This window comes from Zalophus californianus, chromosome 12 (assembly GCF_009762305.2).
Source record: "Zalophus californianus isolate mZalCal1 chromosome 12, mZalCal1.pri.v2, whole genome shotgun sequence".
Lineage (NCBI taxonomy): Eukaryota > Metazoa > Chordata > Mammalia > Carnivora > Otariidae > Zalophus > Zalophus californianus.
Genome location: NC_045606.1, coordinates 73866923 through 73883486, shown reverse-complemented (window position 1 = coordinate 73883486; position 16564 = coordinate 73866923). Strand labels below are relative to the sequence as shown.

The following is a 16564-nucleotide window of genomic DNA, read 5'->3' as shown; positions in this document are numbered from 1 at the left end:
GTTGAATATCTTTGCTGTTCTCATTAGATATTGCAGAGTAACATTAAAAATAAATTCGTTGAAGGCCGTAATGGAGAACCAATTATTAGGGAATGCCCAAGTGTGATCATTCCTGGACAAGAAGGAACCCAAACAGAAATTTCTAGAAAAGAACAAAAAACACTTCACAGCAAAATCTAAGGGACAAGAAAGCTATACTTAGAGAAAAATTTATAGACTTAAATACCTCTTTCTTAAAATAAAAATAAACCAAGTATTTGTCAGAGGAAATTAGAAAAACTCTAATTCTTCTAAACAAGGGAAATCAAGAAAAGCAAATAAAGATAAAAGCTTAAAATGTTAAAATATAAGGCAAAAAGTATGGTTGAATATATCTAAAATTGTTTCTTTGAAAGAATTAATTAGATAAGCTTTTGTGAGGCTGAATAAAGAGGGAAAAAGGAGAACAGACATATAAAATTAGAAAGGAAGAAAGAAATAATCACAGATACAGAGGATATTAAATATACAATTAAATAATATAATTATATGTGTGTGTGTGTTACTCTGTGGTAACACATTTGAATGCCTAGAGAAAATGGTAATTTCCTAGAAAAATATCAACTTAAACTTAAGAAGTGGAATATTTGTACAGACCAATCACCACTGCAGATAATAAAACAGTGATCAAAGATTTATCATTAACAAAGCACTAAAATCAGATGTTTCACATCTGAGTTTTATCTAATTCTTGAAAAGCAAGTAATGTCAATGTTTAATCATTCTGGGCCATATAAAAATATGGAAGGCTCCCCAATTCTTAAAAGCAAAATGACTTTGATACTAAGTACTGATAAGAGAAGTTTAAAAAAAAAAACCCTAAAGAGCATTCCCATTTGGTCATATTGTATTATTTCCTATATACATTGCTAGATTCAATTTGCGAGTATTTAACTTAGAAGGTTTGCGTTTGTATTCCAATAAACACATACAAGTTGAGGCTAAGGGACACTTATTGTTCTGCTGGGAGGAAGGATCTTCATAGAGGAAAGCCCATCAGAATGGATTTTGATGTCCCCTTATCTAGAAATAAAAGGAGAAGGCAGGAATGCAACTTGGATTCCAGTTGCCATCTCAGCAAGAAGACAGGAACCATGGACCTTGGGTGAAAAGTGTAAGAATCATGTAAAAGTAATCATCTTAAAAACTCTTCTGCCATATTGGCTGCTCTGGGCCCGCCTCCCCATAAATGTGCATGAAACCCTTAGCCAGGCCTGAATGCTCGTCCTCAGGGGCAGCAAAACAAGGCAAGAGCTAAAAAGAGAGCAACCTCCGTGGTATCCAGGCCCGGGAGACCAGAACAGCAAGAATGAGTCCTGGTTGCTCTCAAGAGTTGAGCAGAGTAGTTGAACAGAGACGCGGAGGAAAGGGAGCAATTGGGGTCACAGCCTGTCTGAAGAGTGACTCTGGTTATAAGAGGAAAGGTCTATTAAGTTGGCAGAAGTTTAGAGAAGCCTCCCTCCTCCTCCCGTGATTAGCTCCTCTCATGGACCATGGACTCATTTCCTCCAGCAACCTCTATTCTCCCTGTGTCTTCATTCTGTCCCCATCTTTTCCCCACCTTTACCTCTCCCATTCACTCCCTTTCCCCCTCAAAGTCTAAGTTTTGCCTCCCCTTTCCAAGAAACTGCTTTAAAGTCCTAATTATTAAATTCACAAGGTGCTTCTAAATCCATGTGTTACATTTCTTTGCTGAATCTCCTGCAACCGGGGTTTCTCACAATTCACAGTAGGCCATTTCCACTTGCTGTTGCCTACAGGCTCTGGAAACTTTCACTTAAAGCTTATTGCAGTCTACAGTCCCAACTGAGGTCGAAATCCTCTTTGGACTTTGGTTTTCCCATCTGTTAAATCAAATAATTGTATTAGATAATTACTACATTTTCTTCCAGCCCAAATTTACAATTCTAAGCCTTCCTTGGTCCTTCTCTGCTGGAACCAACCCCTTTCCTCAGACTCTGAATCAAGTTTTATTTGCACCTATCATGAATTGCATCAATTTGTTCAACAAATCATTTGAATGCCCACTTCAGCTCAAGATTTCTGGTGGGGGAAGAAGCAAAGAGGCAAACAAAGCAGACACAGTCACTGCCCCCAAGAGCAGCACTACGGGTGTGGATATAGGAGTTCAACCTCTTCCAAGATAATTTCCTCAGAGCAGGAGCCAGCTGCATACCAGGGCTTTGCACAAATACAGTAGAAAGAAACACTTGCCTGGCGCCTGGGTGGCTCAGTCGGTTAAGCGTTTGCCTTCGGCTCAAGTCATGATCCCAGGGTCCTGGGATCGAGTCCTGCACGGGCTCCCTGCTTCTCCCTCTGCCTTCTGCCTTTGCTTCCCTCTCTCTGTCTCTCGTGAATAAAGAAAATCTTTAAAAAAAAGAAAAGAGAAACTTGCCAAAAGAATGAGAAGCCCTTGTGCACCTAAACATTACCTGCCCACTTTGCTCTTGGATGAAGGACAGCAGCCAGCAGGAAGTCCAGCTGGGAAGGTGGTGGTGCCTTCCCCGCACACTGCCTATTTTAACGCTCATGGGAAAAGTTTCAGGATTCTAAATAAAATGGAAAACAAACTGTAAAGGAGTCCTTTTTTTTTAAGCACTGAATTGAGATTTTAAATAGAGGTACTTTTCACTTCAGATGGAGGATTCAATGTTATTTATTTTTCTTCTTTTGCTTAAGTAAAGCCAGATGTTCAGCAGGTGTGAATCGTAGGCTTTCAAAGGTGGGAAGGACAAATGACCATTTTAGTTCCGATCACGAAAATACTCAAAGACCGCTTATAGTTAAGCATCAAGGATACAAAAATTACTTTTAAAAAAGTACCCCTATGAGAGAACATTTTAAAAATGGCAATTCTGAAAAGTGGTCAGGTTATACAACAGACTGTTGGGTCTGTAGATTCTCATCAAAAGTTTTGTTCTCACAACAAATTTTCATAAAACAAAACCAAACTATAGTACTGAGTTCTATTCAATGAGTAGAATCTCTGAACTGGAACAACTTGTCACGGCACATACATTTTGTTTCATTCATGCCTCCTGTCCTTCTTTGTGGAAAGCTCTTTCTGTGCATTTGGCCTACAAGGACCAACAGTTTGGGGCTGAAAAATGTGGTACTTTTGAGCCAAAGACATTCTATTTTCCAAGCCACCGACTGTAGGGGTCCAAACGGCCTGCTGAGATGAGTTCCATCAGCAAAGAAAACCACTGTGGGGCATTCAGAAGATCTGGGCCCTTAATAAATTAAATGTAAACCCACAGATTTATTTGGGACACCAACACTTTTAAGGTTGGGAGACATAAGAAGACACACTGGTTGCTGCAATACACAAAAGTTTATTTTTGATTTTTTTTCTTTTCTGAAGGCAAAATATAATAGAACTGAACATCAATGAATTTTGTACAACAAAAACAGCTTTTATTATGGAACAGACGGTCCATGAACGATTTAAAATCTCGGAATGGCTTCCCCTTTTCAGAGTCATGCTTTCTTGCGGTCCACGAGGAGTTGGCACGAAGAGACGGTGGCAGCCCGCTGGGGGAAGGTGAGTGGAAGGACAGATGGGCTTCCCTAGATCCGCGTCAGCTGGTGCCACAGGCTGGACGGGAGGATGCTTTCCACTTTCTCCATGACAAAGTTTAAGGGGGCAAACAAAGTGCTGAGGAACTGCAAAGAAACAGAAAGGCACAGAGTCAGGAGAGATCTCATTCAAGGCTACAGAACGAACCTTTCCAACCTATAAGTCTTGGCATTATAAAAGTCTCAAAGGCTACAATTTTGTATCTATGTTACAGGAAACAGGCTGATGATCACACCTGCATTCCAGCCCCCACCCCCCAGCTGTGACAGATAAGCGGGAGAAGGGGCTGCAGACTGCCCCCCTTCACTCCTGACAAGCGGGCCCACAGTTCCCAGGCCTTCAGATCCGTCTTCAGGATCTGCTGGCTGTGCATGCAGATGACTAGTGCCATCAAAAGGGACTGACAGTTGGGTGACAAGTAGGCAGAAGAGCTAAAAAATTGTGACACTTCAGACCACCTGCCTGCCTAGCTGGGTATAGAACTCACTTTAAGGGGAAAAGTCAATTTTAAAAAGTCAAGTTTGTTGTATGGTTGTGAATTGCTTTGGGATTCTATTGTATCCCAAACGCCTCTGTTGCCCATGCTCATTTCTGAACTACCTGCTTAGTGGAGTGCATCATGGGAGCCCGTGGGAGGACAGCAAACTGGCCAGTCCGTGGATGGCTTGTCCTTGTTAAAGAAGGGCTGCTCTGGGGCGCCTGGGTGGCTCAGTTGGTTAAGCGACTGCCTTCGGCTCAGGTCATGATCCTGGAGTCCCGGGATCGAGTCCCGCATCGGGCTCCCTGCTCGGCGAGGAGCCTGCTTCTCCCTCTGACCCTCCCCCATCTCAGGTGCTCTCTCTGTCTCTGTCTCTCTCTCTCTCATTCTCACTCTCTCAAAATAAATAAATAAATCTTTAAAAAAAAAAAAAAAAGAAGGGCTGCTCCGAGGAGATCTTTGGGATCTCTTTCATTTGGTTTCTAAACTCCTTTCTGCTTCTTGTGTAGAGAAAAATGCTCATTAACTAAGAAAGCCAAGTACCTCGCCTGAGACTCATTTAACATCATCTCAAATTTGTTCTGATTATGTTCTCGTGAAGAATTAGCTTCATTCCACAAATCATCCAGCATCTGGCAGAAGAGGTCCCCTAACAGCTCCGCACGAGAGAGAGGTGTTTGGGTGGTTTCCTTGCTCTCTGTCAGTTCAGAACCAAGGTACTATCTTGCTAGGGCTCCATACCTGGTCCTTACACTATGGAGTCTTGTCCTAATCCCTTGTTCTCAACAAAACATTGTCTACACCACCAAGAATTTCCCAGAGAAGTATAGTGTAGTATGTAAATACATAGGTGGGGGGGGGGCATGGTTCTGAGGTCAAAGTAATAGTATATTTAATGAAATTGAGAGAGGTTCCTCTGTATGTTCTGTAGATTTCAGATCTTCAAGGGGTATGCTAGGCAAGTTTCAAAATTCACTTGACCTCAGAATCTTTCCTTCTTTGTTGTTTTTAAGTACCAGTAGAATAATGGGGTGCCTGAGTGGCTCAGTCGGTTGAGCATCTGCCTTCAGCTCAGGTCATGATCCCAGGGTCCTCGGATGGAGCCCTGCATGGGGCTCCCTGCTCAGTGGGGAACCTGCTTCTCCCTCTGCCTCCTCCCCTCCCCCTGCTCATCCGTGTGCGTGCTCTGTCAAACAAATAAATAAAAACCTAAAAAAAAAGAAAAGAACCAGTAGAATACTAATTGTAAGGTCTGCAACACATTATAGCTGGACCAGTAAGTGTGACATTAGTGTAAGGAAACTCAAGATAGTATAATATTTGGAACCCTTCCCCATGTTGTGTCTTTTACATAAATTAAATATATTTACTCTGTAAGGCACCTAAGTGTTGGATGAGATATAAAGGAGTCTAGGACAAAACTCCCATTGTCAGGAAGCTCAAAGCCTGGGGTCAAGGGGAAGGGATAGGTGACCACTAAGGCCTCCACACAGCAAAGTAATGATACCAGAAAGACCATCATAGAACGGAAGATAAAAGCCCAAAGAAAGCACCAGGAGGGCTCAGAAAAGGGAGAGAATCCATTCTGTTGAAAGGAGCAAGAAAAACTTAAAATGAGGCAAGTGAAATAGACCACAATGGATGGTTGGGATATCAAAACATACAGATGGGGTAAGGATGGCAAGGAAAGAAATATGAGGAGGTGAGCCCTCCAGGCCCAATAAACAGCAGGAACAGAAATGGGAAAGTAACTGGTATGATCAGAAGGCAGTAAGTAATTCAGCTTAGCTGGAATAGTTAATAGTTCAAAAGTGACCAGAAGAACTCTGAGGAGGGCCCTGAATGCCAAGTTGGGTTTGGAGTTAAGAAATAGGCAGCCATGTTAGTACTTGAGCAAATGTGGATGGCTCTTTTGTCAAGTGGGTGTTAGGTATGTGTCACTTTCTGGGAACCTGAAATTGTCCTTTGTTGTGTGCACAGAACCACAGGGGATGCTCACCCTATCGCCCAGAAATGAATAATTACTGCCCAAGCTGCCTATGAGAAAGTTTGTAAAATCCTAGTTATGAGAAGATTGCTTGTTTTATTAAAATCCTACTTATGTGATTTTGTTTGTAATCAGAGACTACCAAGGCTCCATAAAACACAGCATTTGCCTAGTTCTATAAAGAGAAACTAGGTGCTATAGTAGACTGGATAAATCAGAGATTCTGACAGGGGTTGTCAGATTGGGCTCCCTGAACAAGGCGATATTGCTGGTGAAGTTATTATATCCTAAAGACTTGACCTCAAACAGATTCAGAACCATCGCAGTTGTGATGGACTGGGTAAGGAGCTACCGAATTAGCCCGAGCCCCTGCAGTTAGATGAAGGGCATCGCTCCAAGTCTGTACTCTGTGCAATTTCACTCACTACATGTGGGGACGTCAGGGAGCCTCAACTTGGGAAACAGAATGAATGGAGAGGTCGTTACAAAGTTGGTTCAAAATAAGGCCTGTTTGTTTGCTTTGTTTTGGGCACTGACCTGACTTGCATAAAAAGAACAAAAGCGAGCCCTCTGCAAATCAAGAGGGGACTCTCTAGCCCTGTTCGATGTCCGCAGTTGCCCCTCTTCCCATACTGCCCAACAAATCACAGCGGACCCTGCCTCCTTGGACTTCACGTGCGCTTCTCAAAAGGGTTCCACAAGGGAAGTAAGTCCTAACACCTCCAATAAATGCGACAATGTACTGTTCTCCCTCACATCTAGAGTGTTTTGTCCTTGGGAGAATCGAGAAAAGAATCCCCAGAAACTATTCCTAAAGATCCTAATTCTCTTGCAGCACCCGAGTTGAGATATGCACCTTTTATTAGTAAGCTACCTTCCTCCTTAGGACCCCTCCCTGCATCCCCTTCCTCATCCCTCACCCACAGGGAAGAAGCAGACAATGCAATGAGGCATCTGAAGCCCATAAGCCCTCTCATTTCGTAACCAGATAAAGGTTAGTGGCTTTCATCAGGAGGTATTTAAAAAAAAAAAAAAGTTTGGTGGCATGTGCCTTGCTTAGGATGTTCATTTATACTTCTTTGCATGTTTGAAAATCAGTCAATACTTTTGGGCCAGAGACTCAACCAATGCACAGAGAAACAGCAGTTTCACTTACAGACCTGGGAAATCTATTGCCTGAAAAGTGAAGTCTGAATGAGCAAGACCAGGCAGCCCGGGAACAGCTCATCTATCTCAATGTCCACAACTTCTGTCCAGAGGGCAGAGATACACGGTCCAAGACGCACCGTGATTCAATCAGTGTCTTAGGGTGAGAAAAGGCAACTGGACTAATAAAAAAGAGAGAGTGACACTTCAATCGCCTGGTCCTCCTTTTCCTGAAACACCGTTATTTAGGAGAAGGTCATGGCTCCCAACATGCTTCGTTAACATTCAAAATGCCTCTGCTTATCTGAATAAGTTCCAGGTGCCCTATTGCAATCAGACAATTGACATTTCACTGTAATCAATATCAGACTTCAAAGAGGTCAAGGCCTATAAGTGAAGACGAGAGTCAGAAGTCAGGGGGCTCAGTCTCCGTGAAGGAGAGAGATCAGAGGAGGAAAGACAGAGCCCTTCAAAGCTGACGGGGTCAGAATGCTGACCTTCCCACATTCTGCGAGGGGCTGGGTTTGAAACGATAACTTCTTTATATGAGCAACCTTATCTTGGTAGCCAAACATTCGAGGAAGAGTTAGTCTTAAGTCATGGAGGTAGATTAGATTAGTCAGGGGGAGAAGCCAGTTGAAGCTGCTCATTTTACTATTTTCCAGTGGCTCAGCTGTGGGCTTCCTTACTGGCTGCGTATCAACATATAAACAGACTGGAGAGTTCCCAAGCTGCATGCAGCCTGGGGGGTGGCAGTGCAATCTCTCTGCATCTCCTACGAGTCATTATCCCAGGGACATTATCTCCGAGAGGCCTGAGAAAGTCATTTTCACAAGCTGCAAATGGCTGCGGGCAGCCTATGGGGTGGCGGTGATAACCTGCAGGGGGCTTCTCGCAAGGCCTGCGGCAGTGACAGGGGTGAAAACTTGGGGAAGACACTGGGGACAGGGTGGGCAGGAGAGGGATGGGGCCTGTCTCCTTCAGGCCATCCATCTTCCTTCCCCACGAAGGCTCTCTAGACATTCTGAAAACTGTTAAACCTTCAGGAAGGGCAAGATGAATGTGATCTTCCAGACAGAGGTTTAAAAGCAAATTTATCTAAACTATATTTGGAAATTATGAGTAGCGGACCACACAACCACACCCTGGCAGAGTATAAGCAATGAGGGCCATAAGGCAAATTGATTATTTCATTCAATCAGCTGATCTAGACTCAAAACCAAAGCTTTGGAAACATTAAATGATCCCTAATGGACACATCGCTCTGAAATTCTGGAGGCAGTGGAGCCTTTCCTAGAGAAGACCCAATCGGGCAATCCAACCTTCCATTCAATGTGGTGGTCTCGGACCTGGTGGCACACCTGAATCGCCTGAAAACTCGGATGCCCAGGCTGCACCCCAGGCCGCGGAAGTCAGCATCCCCCAAGGGGGAAGGGGGGCATCCACCAGTCACTCGGAAACCCCCTAAGAGCATTCCAAGGTGCAGCCAGGGGGAAACCTCTGATGCCTAGAAAGCGTTCACCTCAACAGCTCTGACAGCGCACCACGTTCCAGCAAGTGGCCACTCAAATGCTCGGCTTGCTCCAGACCAGTGTCCTTAGCAGCACATACCATCCTCAGAACCTTAGCACCCCCATCCTCAGAACCTGCTGGAAACCTTGTTAAAAACACAGATTTCTGGGTGCTAACACTCAAGATTCTGAATTTCTGGTGGTGGGGCCAAATGAATTTTATGTACAGTAAAGGTCTGTTCTGATCTGAATCTCCCAAGTGTTAATTGCTTGTTTAATGAAGAATACTGGAAAAATGACATATTTGGACAAAAATGCTTTAAAAAATGTTTGAGAGGAACATTTAAAGGAGGAAGAATAATTGTCTAATGTTGTAAATATATTCCTATTTTAAATTTTACTAAGTTAAACTCTAATCTATTCAGAATTTTGGCAACTATTTTTACTCAGAGGTTGGCTTGGGGGTATAATAATGAATAGTAGAGGTCCATAAACTAGGGAGCATCCTGGGTTTAAAAATCATGGTATGTACAAAAGACTTAAGGAAATTTGAGATGTTCTACCAATAGTCAGAGGTTAGAGGTGGCCATGAATATATTAGCTGTCATAAGAATTTACAAGAAGAAGGAGACTTGTTGAGTATAGTTTTGGAAGGCAGAACAGGAACAGGTGCATATTAGAGGGAGGCAGATTTTATTGTGTAAAGAAGACGTCTGAGTGATCCAACAATGAAATGGGCTTTGATGTTAAGTAGGTGAGTTCACCGTCACTGAGAGTATTCAAGAAGAGTCTAGATGACCTCCATCACATTATTGCTGAAGGCAATTTGTTTAAGGTCCTTTTCAACTCTAAGAGTCCATGACTATAATTACAAAAGAGGAGGAGAAATGCTAAACTGTACCTGATTTTTACATTGATTCTTTCTGCAGAAACCACTACCATTTATTTATTCAATAATCATTTATTGAAAACCTACTATGTGCAAGGTGCTGTGCAAAGCTTTGGGGATACAGAGATGAGGAAGACACAGTCCTGCTCTCAAGGAGCTCACATTCTAAAAGGGGGACAGACAAGTTTTCAACAATTATAATATAGTACAATAAATGTGATAATGTCAGTATTCATGGAATACTGTGGGATCACAGAGGAGAGACCTCTAACTCAGCTTAGGAGAAACTCAGAAAGAAAGCTGAGTATAAAAGAAGGAAGAGAAGTTAGTAGAGTGGACAAGCTGGGGTGGTGATGGGGAAGGGCATTCCATGCAGAGCAAACAGCACGTGCAAAGGCACTGGGGTGTACGAGAGCCTATGCATCTGGGAGTGGTGAGTAATTCACTATGGCCTAAGAGCAGTGTCTGTGCAAGAGTTGGGAGAGATGAAGCTGCAGAGGCAAGCAAGGCCAGATCATAAAGGGCCTTGCATACCATGCTAAAGAGCTGAGACTTTATCCTGAAGTCTGGGAAACCTCTGGAGAAATTCAAGCCGGGAAGTGACATGCTCAGACTTGCAATTTGGAAAGATCATTCTTGTGTCAGTATGAGAGACAGCCTGGCAGGGGATGAACCTGGAAGCCAGGAGACCAGTTAAGACTCTTGCAGAGGCGTCCAAGCAAGAAAAAACAAGACCTAAATGAAGAGAAGGAGGTCATGGGGAGAGAAGGAGGGAAGAAGAGGTGAATTACATTTACTGAACGCCTAGTGGCTTAGTTAGACCCAACACGCTGTGGAGGCCGAGACAGGTAGGGTGTGGGGAGTGAGAGAGAGGAGCTCAGCAGGGCTGCTGCGTTTCTGGCTTGAGGAACCGGGCGGATGGCAGTGCCATGGGCGGAGGTCAGGAATACAGGAGGAGCGGTGGTGGGAAAGGAGGGTGATGAGTTCAGTTTTGGAAATGTTGAGACTGAGGTGCCGGTGGGATTTCCAGTTCATCTTCAACACGCATGAAAATACTCTGGCAATTCCAGTCCCTGAGCTCTGCCGAGCAGAAAATGTCAATCATCTGGAAAGGGATTAAATCAACCCAACCAAGTTAGAAATCATCCTTTCTGACTCCACTCGCCTTGAAATCAGAATGGAGTTCCAGGGAAACAACTGACACTCTTTTCCTTATTCCTTCATTTGAAACTCATCTGTGGCAAATGGCAAAATCAGTAAACTCACCCTCCCTGCACGTGCCGGTGAAAACAGTTGGTTTTCAACCAGGAAACAGCGGTTCTCGCTTGTCAATTGTCAATGCAGACGGCTTTTCTTAATAAAGCTCCTCTCCTCAACCCTCCTGAAAGGCTCTCACTGGATTTCCATATTCTAAATGTCATGTCCGTATACTTAACACAAGTTCTTAATCTACTTGTTCACTACAAGCCCTCCACAACCTCTCAGTTCATTTCCCAAACAAGCCAAAAGTTTGAAGCCATGAAAATATTTTTTATTTAAATCTCTGAAAATGTAAATCTCGTCTTTATTAAAGGAAAGACCCCCAATATCTAAAGATTAGAAATAATGTTCAACTTACAGAAAACAGAGTAATTTCCCACACATTTTTCATTTGCTAGGATTCCCTTAATTATTTATTTAATCCTTTCAGACTTCATACCTGTTTGAAATCTGGGATTTTTTGTGTGTGGAATGACGCAAGGCATGCATTAACAAACAACCTACACTTTCTCACTGGCCTTCAACTTTTGGATTCCACCGATGAAGATGAAAATTAAACAGTGAGCAAATGATCAATACAGGCATATCCTTTCCTACAGGACACTCCTTCATTTCTCTCCCGCGGCTTCCCTTGGCTTCCCTGGCCCCTGGCCTCAGGCTCCCTCTTGGCAAATACTCACAGCTTTTGCGAAGACCCCCATAAGTTCCGGGAACTGATGTGTCAAGAGGGCCAGCATGGCTGTGAAGGAACACAATCCAGCAGTAAAGAGAATGAAGAAGGGAAGCTCCTTCTTTGGGTAAACTGAGACTTCATGGAACGCTGTGGAGAAGATCCAGAGGGAAATAGGAGTGTCAGAGTGAAATGTGTTCTCAGGGCATTTCTGTCTGTGGGACGGACTCTGCAGAGGTGTGACTGAAGCCTCTAGGGAACACAAAGGGCAGGGCCACCTGAATGAACCAGCACCACCCTCTGCGCCGGCCTCCGGCTTGCCTATCTGCTTCTCCCGAGGCCACAGTTGAGGTTTAGTGCTCCACGGGGGAAGCACAATAGCGCTGATCTGAGGATGTCGCACATCTGTGGGGGAACAGTAACACCATCTCTGCCTAATGTATAGTCCTGCTTTCTCAAAAGGAAACACAAATAAAACAAAACCTTATTCACATTATAAAATACGTGTTTGCTGGGCAAAACCCAGAAAATCCAGAATTAAATATACTGGGAGTAAAAAAATCCTTTCTCTAGATTTTGACCTTCCTGTAATTTTTTAATCATTATAATGAGGTGATACTGGTTTATCTTGTATTTTTTCCTGGCCCACTCCAAGTATGTCGGTGGAGGGAGCCACCCTGATAGACATTCAGCAAGGACCTCACATGCTGGCCAATTCAACCTGCAAAGGTTGGAGATCAAGGCTGTGGGGGTCATCTGGAACCACTGTAGGAGACCCTTGATAAACATCTTCCAACAATCACACAATCACCAGAAAAATAAATAACTGGTGCTCTTCAGAGCATCTTTCATAACTTTAAAGTTTCAACTGCTGGGCTTGGGGAAACCAAAAAGCAGGTGGCACCAATGCCAAGAGAGCGGACTCCCCACTTGCTGCTTGCTGGCTGGCTGTGAGCACCCCCCACCCCCCGGGCAGTGGGGTGCTTACCAGGGGAGCTGGGGCTGGCCCGTGAGGAGAGACTATGAAACTGCCTCTCGAACCGAAAGGGTCCAAGTGGAAATCCAGATCTAAAGGCCTTTCCTCGACTGCTCAGCTCCCATTAATTACAGCCCTAAACAATAATTGGCTGGGCCTGAGACTGAGGGCAGAGGGGCGCAGGGAGGGACAAAGCAGAGATAAGCCCGCACACATGAATCCAGATGGCTACCTGCTGGGATTCGAAGGAAGGGTGGAGACACACTCAGGCCCTAATGTCCAAAGAGGGGACTCTGAATGTGCAAAATGTGGGGAGTATTCCAAACAGTCGGCCCTCTTGGTATCCACACCATCCTCGCTGTCAACGCCCAACCCCCAAAAGATTGAGGGGAGATCAGATTTTGGACCACTGCATTCAATTAAATAAAGGAGAGTCATAATTTTCAACTTCGGGTTTATAAAGATTATTCCTATAAAGTTTCTTTTAAGAGCTGTAATCTTGTTCTAAAAGTGAATCTATTCTCATGGAAACTTAATTGGACTCAATTAAAACATTTTAAAACTGTGCTTTTCAGAAAACTGCCTTTCTTACCAGAAACAAATTTTAACAAGGATCTCCTTGAAGGGGGAGTCCAAAGGTAAAGTGTGGGCCCATAACAGGAATTTCTGAAATCAAATCTAATGCAGTGTGAGGCACCAGACCCTTTTCCACAATAAAACTCAGGCAAGGAGCAACAACACATCACTGAGCTCTCCCAGACCCCTAAGTAACAAATAGGACATGGCCTCTGGCTAGCGAGGAAACAAGGGAGCGACCTCCTGCTGCTTCAATCTGAGACAGCAATTCGTGCTGCACCCAGACCCCACCATACTGGAGATAGGACGGGCTCAATAATGTTGGCACTGGACGATTTACTATGCACCCAGGGCTCCAGACTTACCCTATCCCTTGGGGCTACGAGATAGGATTTAACTGGGGCCGGTCAAAGAGAGGAGGTGGCAGAAGGACAAGGAAGAGACCAGCCAAAATTTGGAGCTTATCCATCTGAGAGAGAAAAATATGTCCTAAGTCCAGGCCACATGAAGGGCCTGGACATGATCCCTGCATACAGTATGATTTGATAATAGCTACTTAGCAGGACTTGTCAAAACAATGTTGTATTACAGCAAACCGAATCATTCTTTGCACGCGCGGCATGGGCCATCAGACTGCTAGCTCGTCAGGTTCTCGAGGGCAGGGCTCCCCCTCTTTCTGCTGCATACAGTGCTGAGGCTGCACGTGTGCTCTGCTCATGCCACCCCAGCTCATGAAGTGCAACCACGACAGGCTCCCGGGGAAACCCCTCCGGCCGCAGCTGAGAGCACGCCCTCCCGGCCCCACGCCTCTGCCTCTGGCAATGATGCCCGCATCCCGGCGCCGCCCTCCCATCCGCGACTCATCTGCAGCCCCTCTGGCGTCAGCACTTCCGCTTCACACTCCAGTCTGTGCGGAGTGCATCCGAGCAGCTGGGCAACTCAGGCAGAACCACGCACAGTGGACGTGCCCTTGAACATCCACCCCAAACTAGTGGTCTCTGCGCTCAGGCCAACCAGCGCACGGTGCCTCTTCATCTAAATTTCAGGGCTTGGAGGTCTTTCCCTGTGAGGAATCTGCAGAGACTTGGAGGAGCAGGATGCCAGACCCACTCACATAACTCACTTTAATGCACATGCTAGCAAATAAGGACAGGGTTTGGGAGAAGAGTAATAAAAGACAAGGAACATTACAAACATTTATCATTCCCACCTCTTCCCATCCCCACGTTCAGGCACAAAGAGAGGAATACAGAAGTGAGACTTACACGGAAGCAGCTCTCGATCTGCTGTTTCTGTACAGATTGGGTAAGGATAAAACAGATGCCCCTTTTCCAAGGGATAAGGGATCATCCGAAAAGCTGAAAATGAGAGACAATATGTTAGAGGTTCGATATTTGTCTCATAACTTCTCAGTTTCAAAAAGGGGCTTGAGAGCATTTTTATAATGGTAAACAGTTCTGCGAGGAACTCCCAGAAAGGATACAAGAGTTACCCAAACTCTGAGTTATGTGCAGATAAACTGTCGGAGACGCGTTATGATGTATGACTCACACGTTAATCTCACACTATATATTCTGGGCAAACTTCACAAAACTGGGTGGGGATGGGGTGCAGAGGAGGAGGGAAGCCATCAATTCAATGCCCAGGATTTCTTCATCTATAAAGTATTATTAAAATGTCATGAGCACAAATTCAATATAGCTCAACTGATGGTAAGAACACAAACCTGGATTGAAATGCTTCCCCAAGAAGCAAATGTGGACTGACTTGTTGAAGCCTGTTACAGATGTACAAATATGAAAGGCATTCTGCCATGTCTATTTAAAAAATATGTCTAGGTGGATGAGAATTCCAACCAAGATGGACAAAATCAAAAATCTAAAAATGCAGGACTCGGGAGGTATTTCTAAACTTCATAAGAAACTTTCCAACCTTCAAGATCATGTGGGGGAAAAAATGGATCTGGAGAGATTGATTATCTGTGTTTTGATGATGTCAGGCCACCTAAATTCTGCTTTTGTGGCTTCAGATAACATTAGGCCTCACACTGAATTATGGTTTTCCAATCAATCCATCCCTCTCCATTATCACATGTGTTACTCCCCCTGTTACGATGTCATGAGCATGTTAGTCTCACTGTTGCTATGAACGCAGTGCTCACGGAGTAATTTTTCTTCAACAGATGTCCTGTAACTACAGCCCGCTGTGGATAGAAAATATAAAAACTACACCCTACACTGGCAACATCAGGTAACGATCCTTGCCTTCGTGTGTGTCAAAGAGGGATGGGGGGGCACACAACAGTCTCTTTAGTCTTAAATGCTGTATTTCAAGGAATCAGAGCTACATCCTCAGCAGGGTAATTACCTACGCCTTCTCAAAATGCCGTCAATGCACATATTTATCTTTTGCATACTTATTTCAAACAGGAATCAGAAACAAAGAATGTTCTCCCTCACAAGACATGACAAGGTTCCATTGTAACCAGCATCAGTGCACATATGGTATTTATTCTGGTGTCTGAATATTATTTAAAAGTAAAAACATTATGTATGTGATTCCAGCATTTGGAATGCAGTCCGTCCACAGCACAGTGGTCTCACTCTGACGTTAGACGTTAGAGCACATTGCCATGGAGAATATAAATCACTATCAACGTGGGATTAGAGCAGAGCCAGTTTGCTGGCAGTTTGCTGAAGTAAAAATGTTATCAATTTTCCTCTTGTAACAGAAACCTCTTAAACAGAGATTAAAACATTAAAAACACCCCAGACTTTAACTCTTCTTAAAATGAAAGGCTCACCCTAGTTCAATCAGACTTTTCTTTCATGCAAACAAAGATGACTTTTGCCCGCCGCAACAAGAACAAGGGGTGCTCTCCACACAGGTTGTTAACGCACATAGATCACTGCAGTAACCAGTATCTCTCAGTAGGTTTGCAAGACAAGGAAAAAAAATTACATAACAAAAAACCCCCAAACCCTTTTTAGTGCCTTTATATGATACACTAAAATCTCATCTGGGAAGCAGTGTGTTTAAATTTAAACCGCAACATGGCAGGATTTTAGTACCATTTCCCACAAATGAAGACTGCTATGAAAGCATCCCAGAAATGTGGAAAAACCTATGTGGAAGTTGTGTTTTGTTTTGTTTTGAACCCAGATTCCCTATGTGCAACAGGGCTGCTGTAATTAAGAATCTGTTCAGGTTCACATGATCAAAATAAACCCTCAGTTTTCAAAGTGGCTATAAATTTGAATGCTAAATTTTATTCAGAATTGAAGTCAGTTTGCACTTCGGGGAGCAATTTTTTAAATGAAATATAGGAGAGTAAGATCTTAAGAGTGTTCAACCATAGAAATCAAATGGTCGGTTGGTGTCTTTTCACTCAGATGCCAAATCTCTTTTGCAGCAGTATTTGGCATGCATACGGAATTCTATGCATCAGGTTA

The 16564-nt window shown here is 43.9% G+C and overlaps 1 protein-coding gene across 15 annotated transcripts in view; it reads right to left on the bottom strand.

The window, feature by feature from the left end:
* Positions 1-3352: 3352 nt before the first annotated feature.
* Positions 3353-16564, bottom strand: part of ST7 (suppression of tumorigenicity 7) — a 235529-nt gene continuing 222317 nt past the window's right edge. For 2 of the 15 annotated variants that reach the window (XM_027573672.1, XM_027573677.1), the window contains 3 exons: positions 14378-14470; positions 11571-11710; positions 3353-3705 (listed from right to left, as the gene is read on the bottom strand). In XM_027573672.1, the coding sequence (XP_027429473.1) occupies positions 3610-3705; positions 11571-11710; positions 14378-14470 (329 nt within the window). In that variant the 3' untranslated portion in view covers positions 3353-3609. Of the gene's footprint in view, positions 3706-9683; positions 10736-11570; positions 11711-14377; positions 14471-16564 lie in introns of those variants that run through there. The other 13 variants (XR_003516430.1, XM_027573674.1, XM_027573678.1 and 10 more) reach the window with 12 other exon arrangements.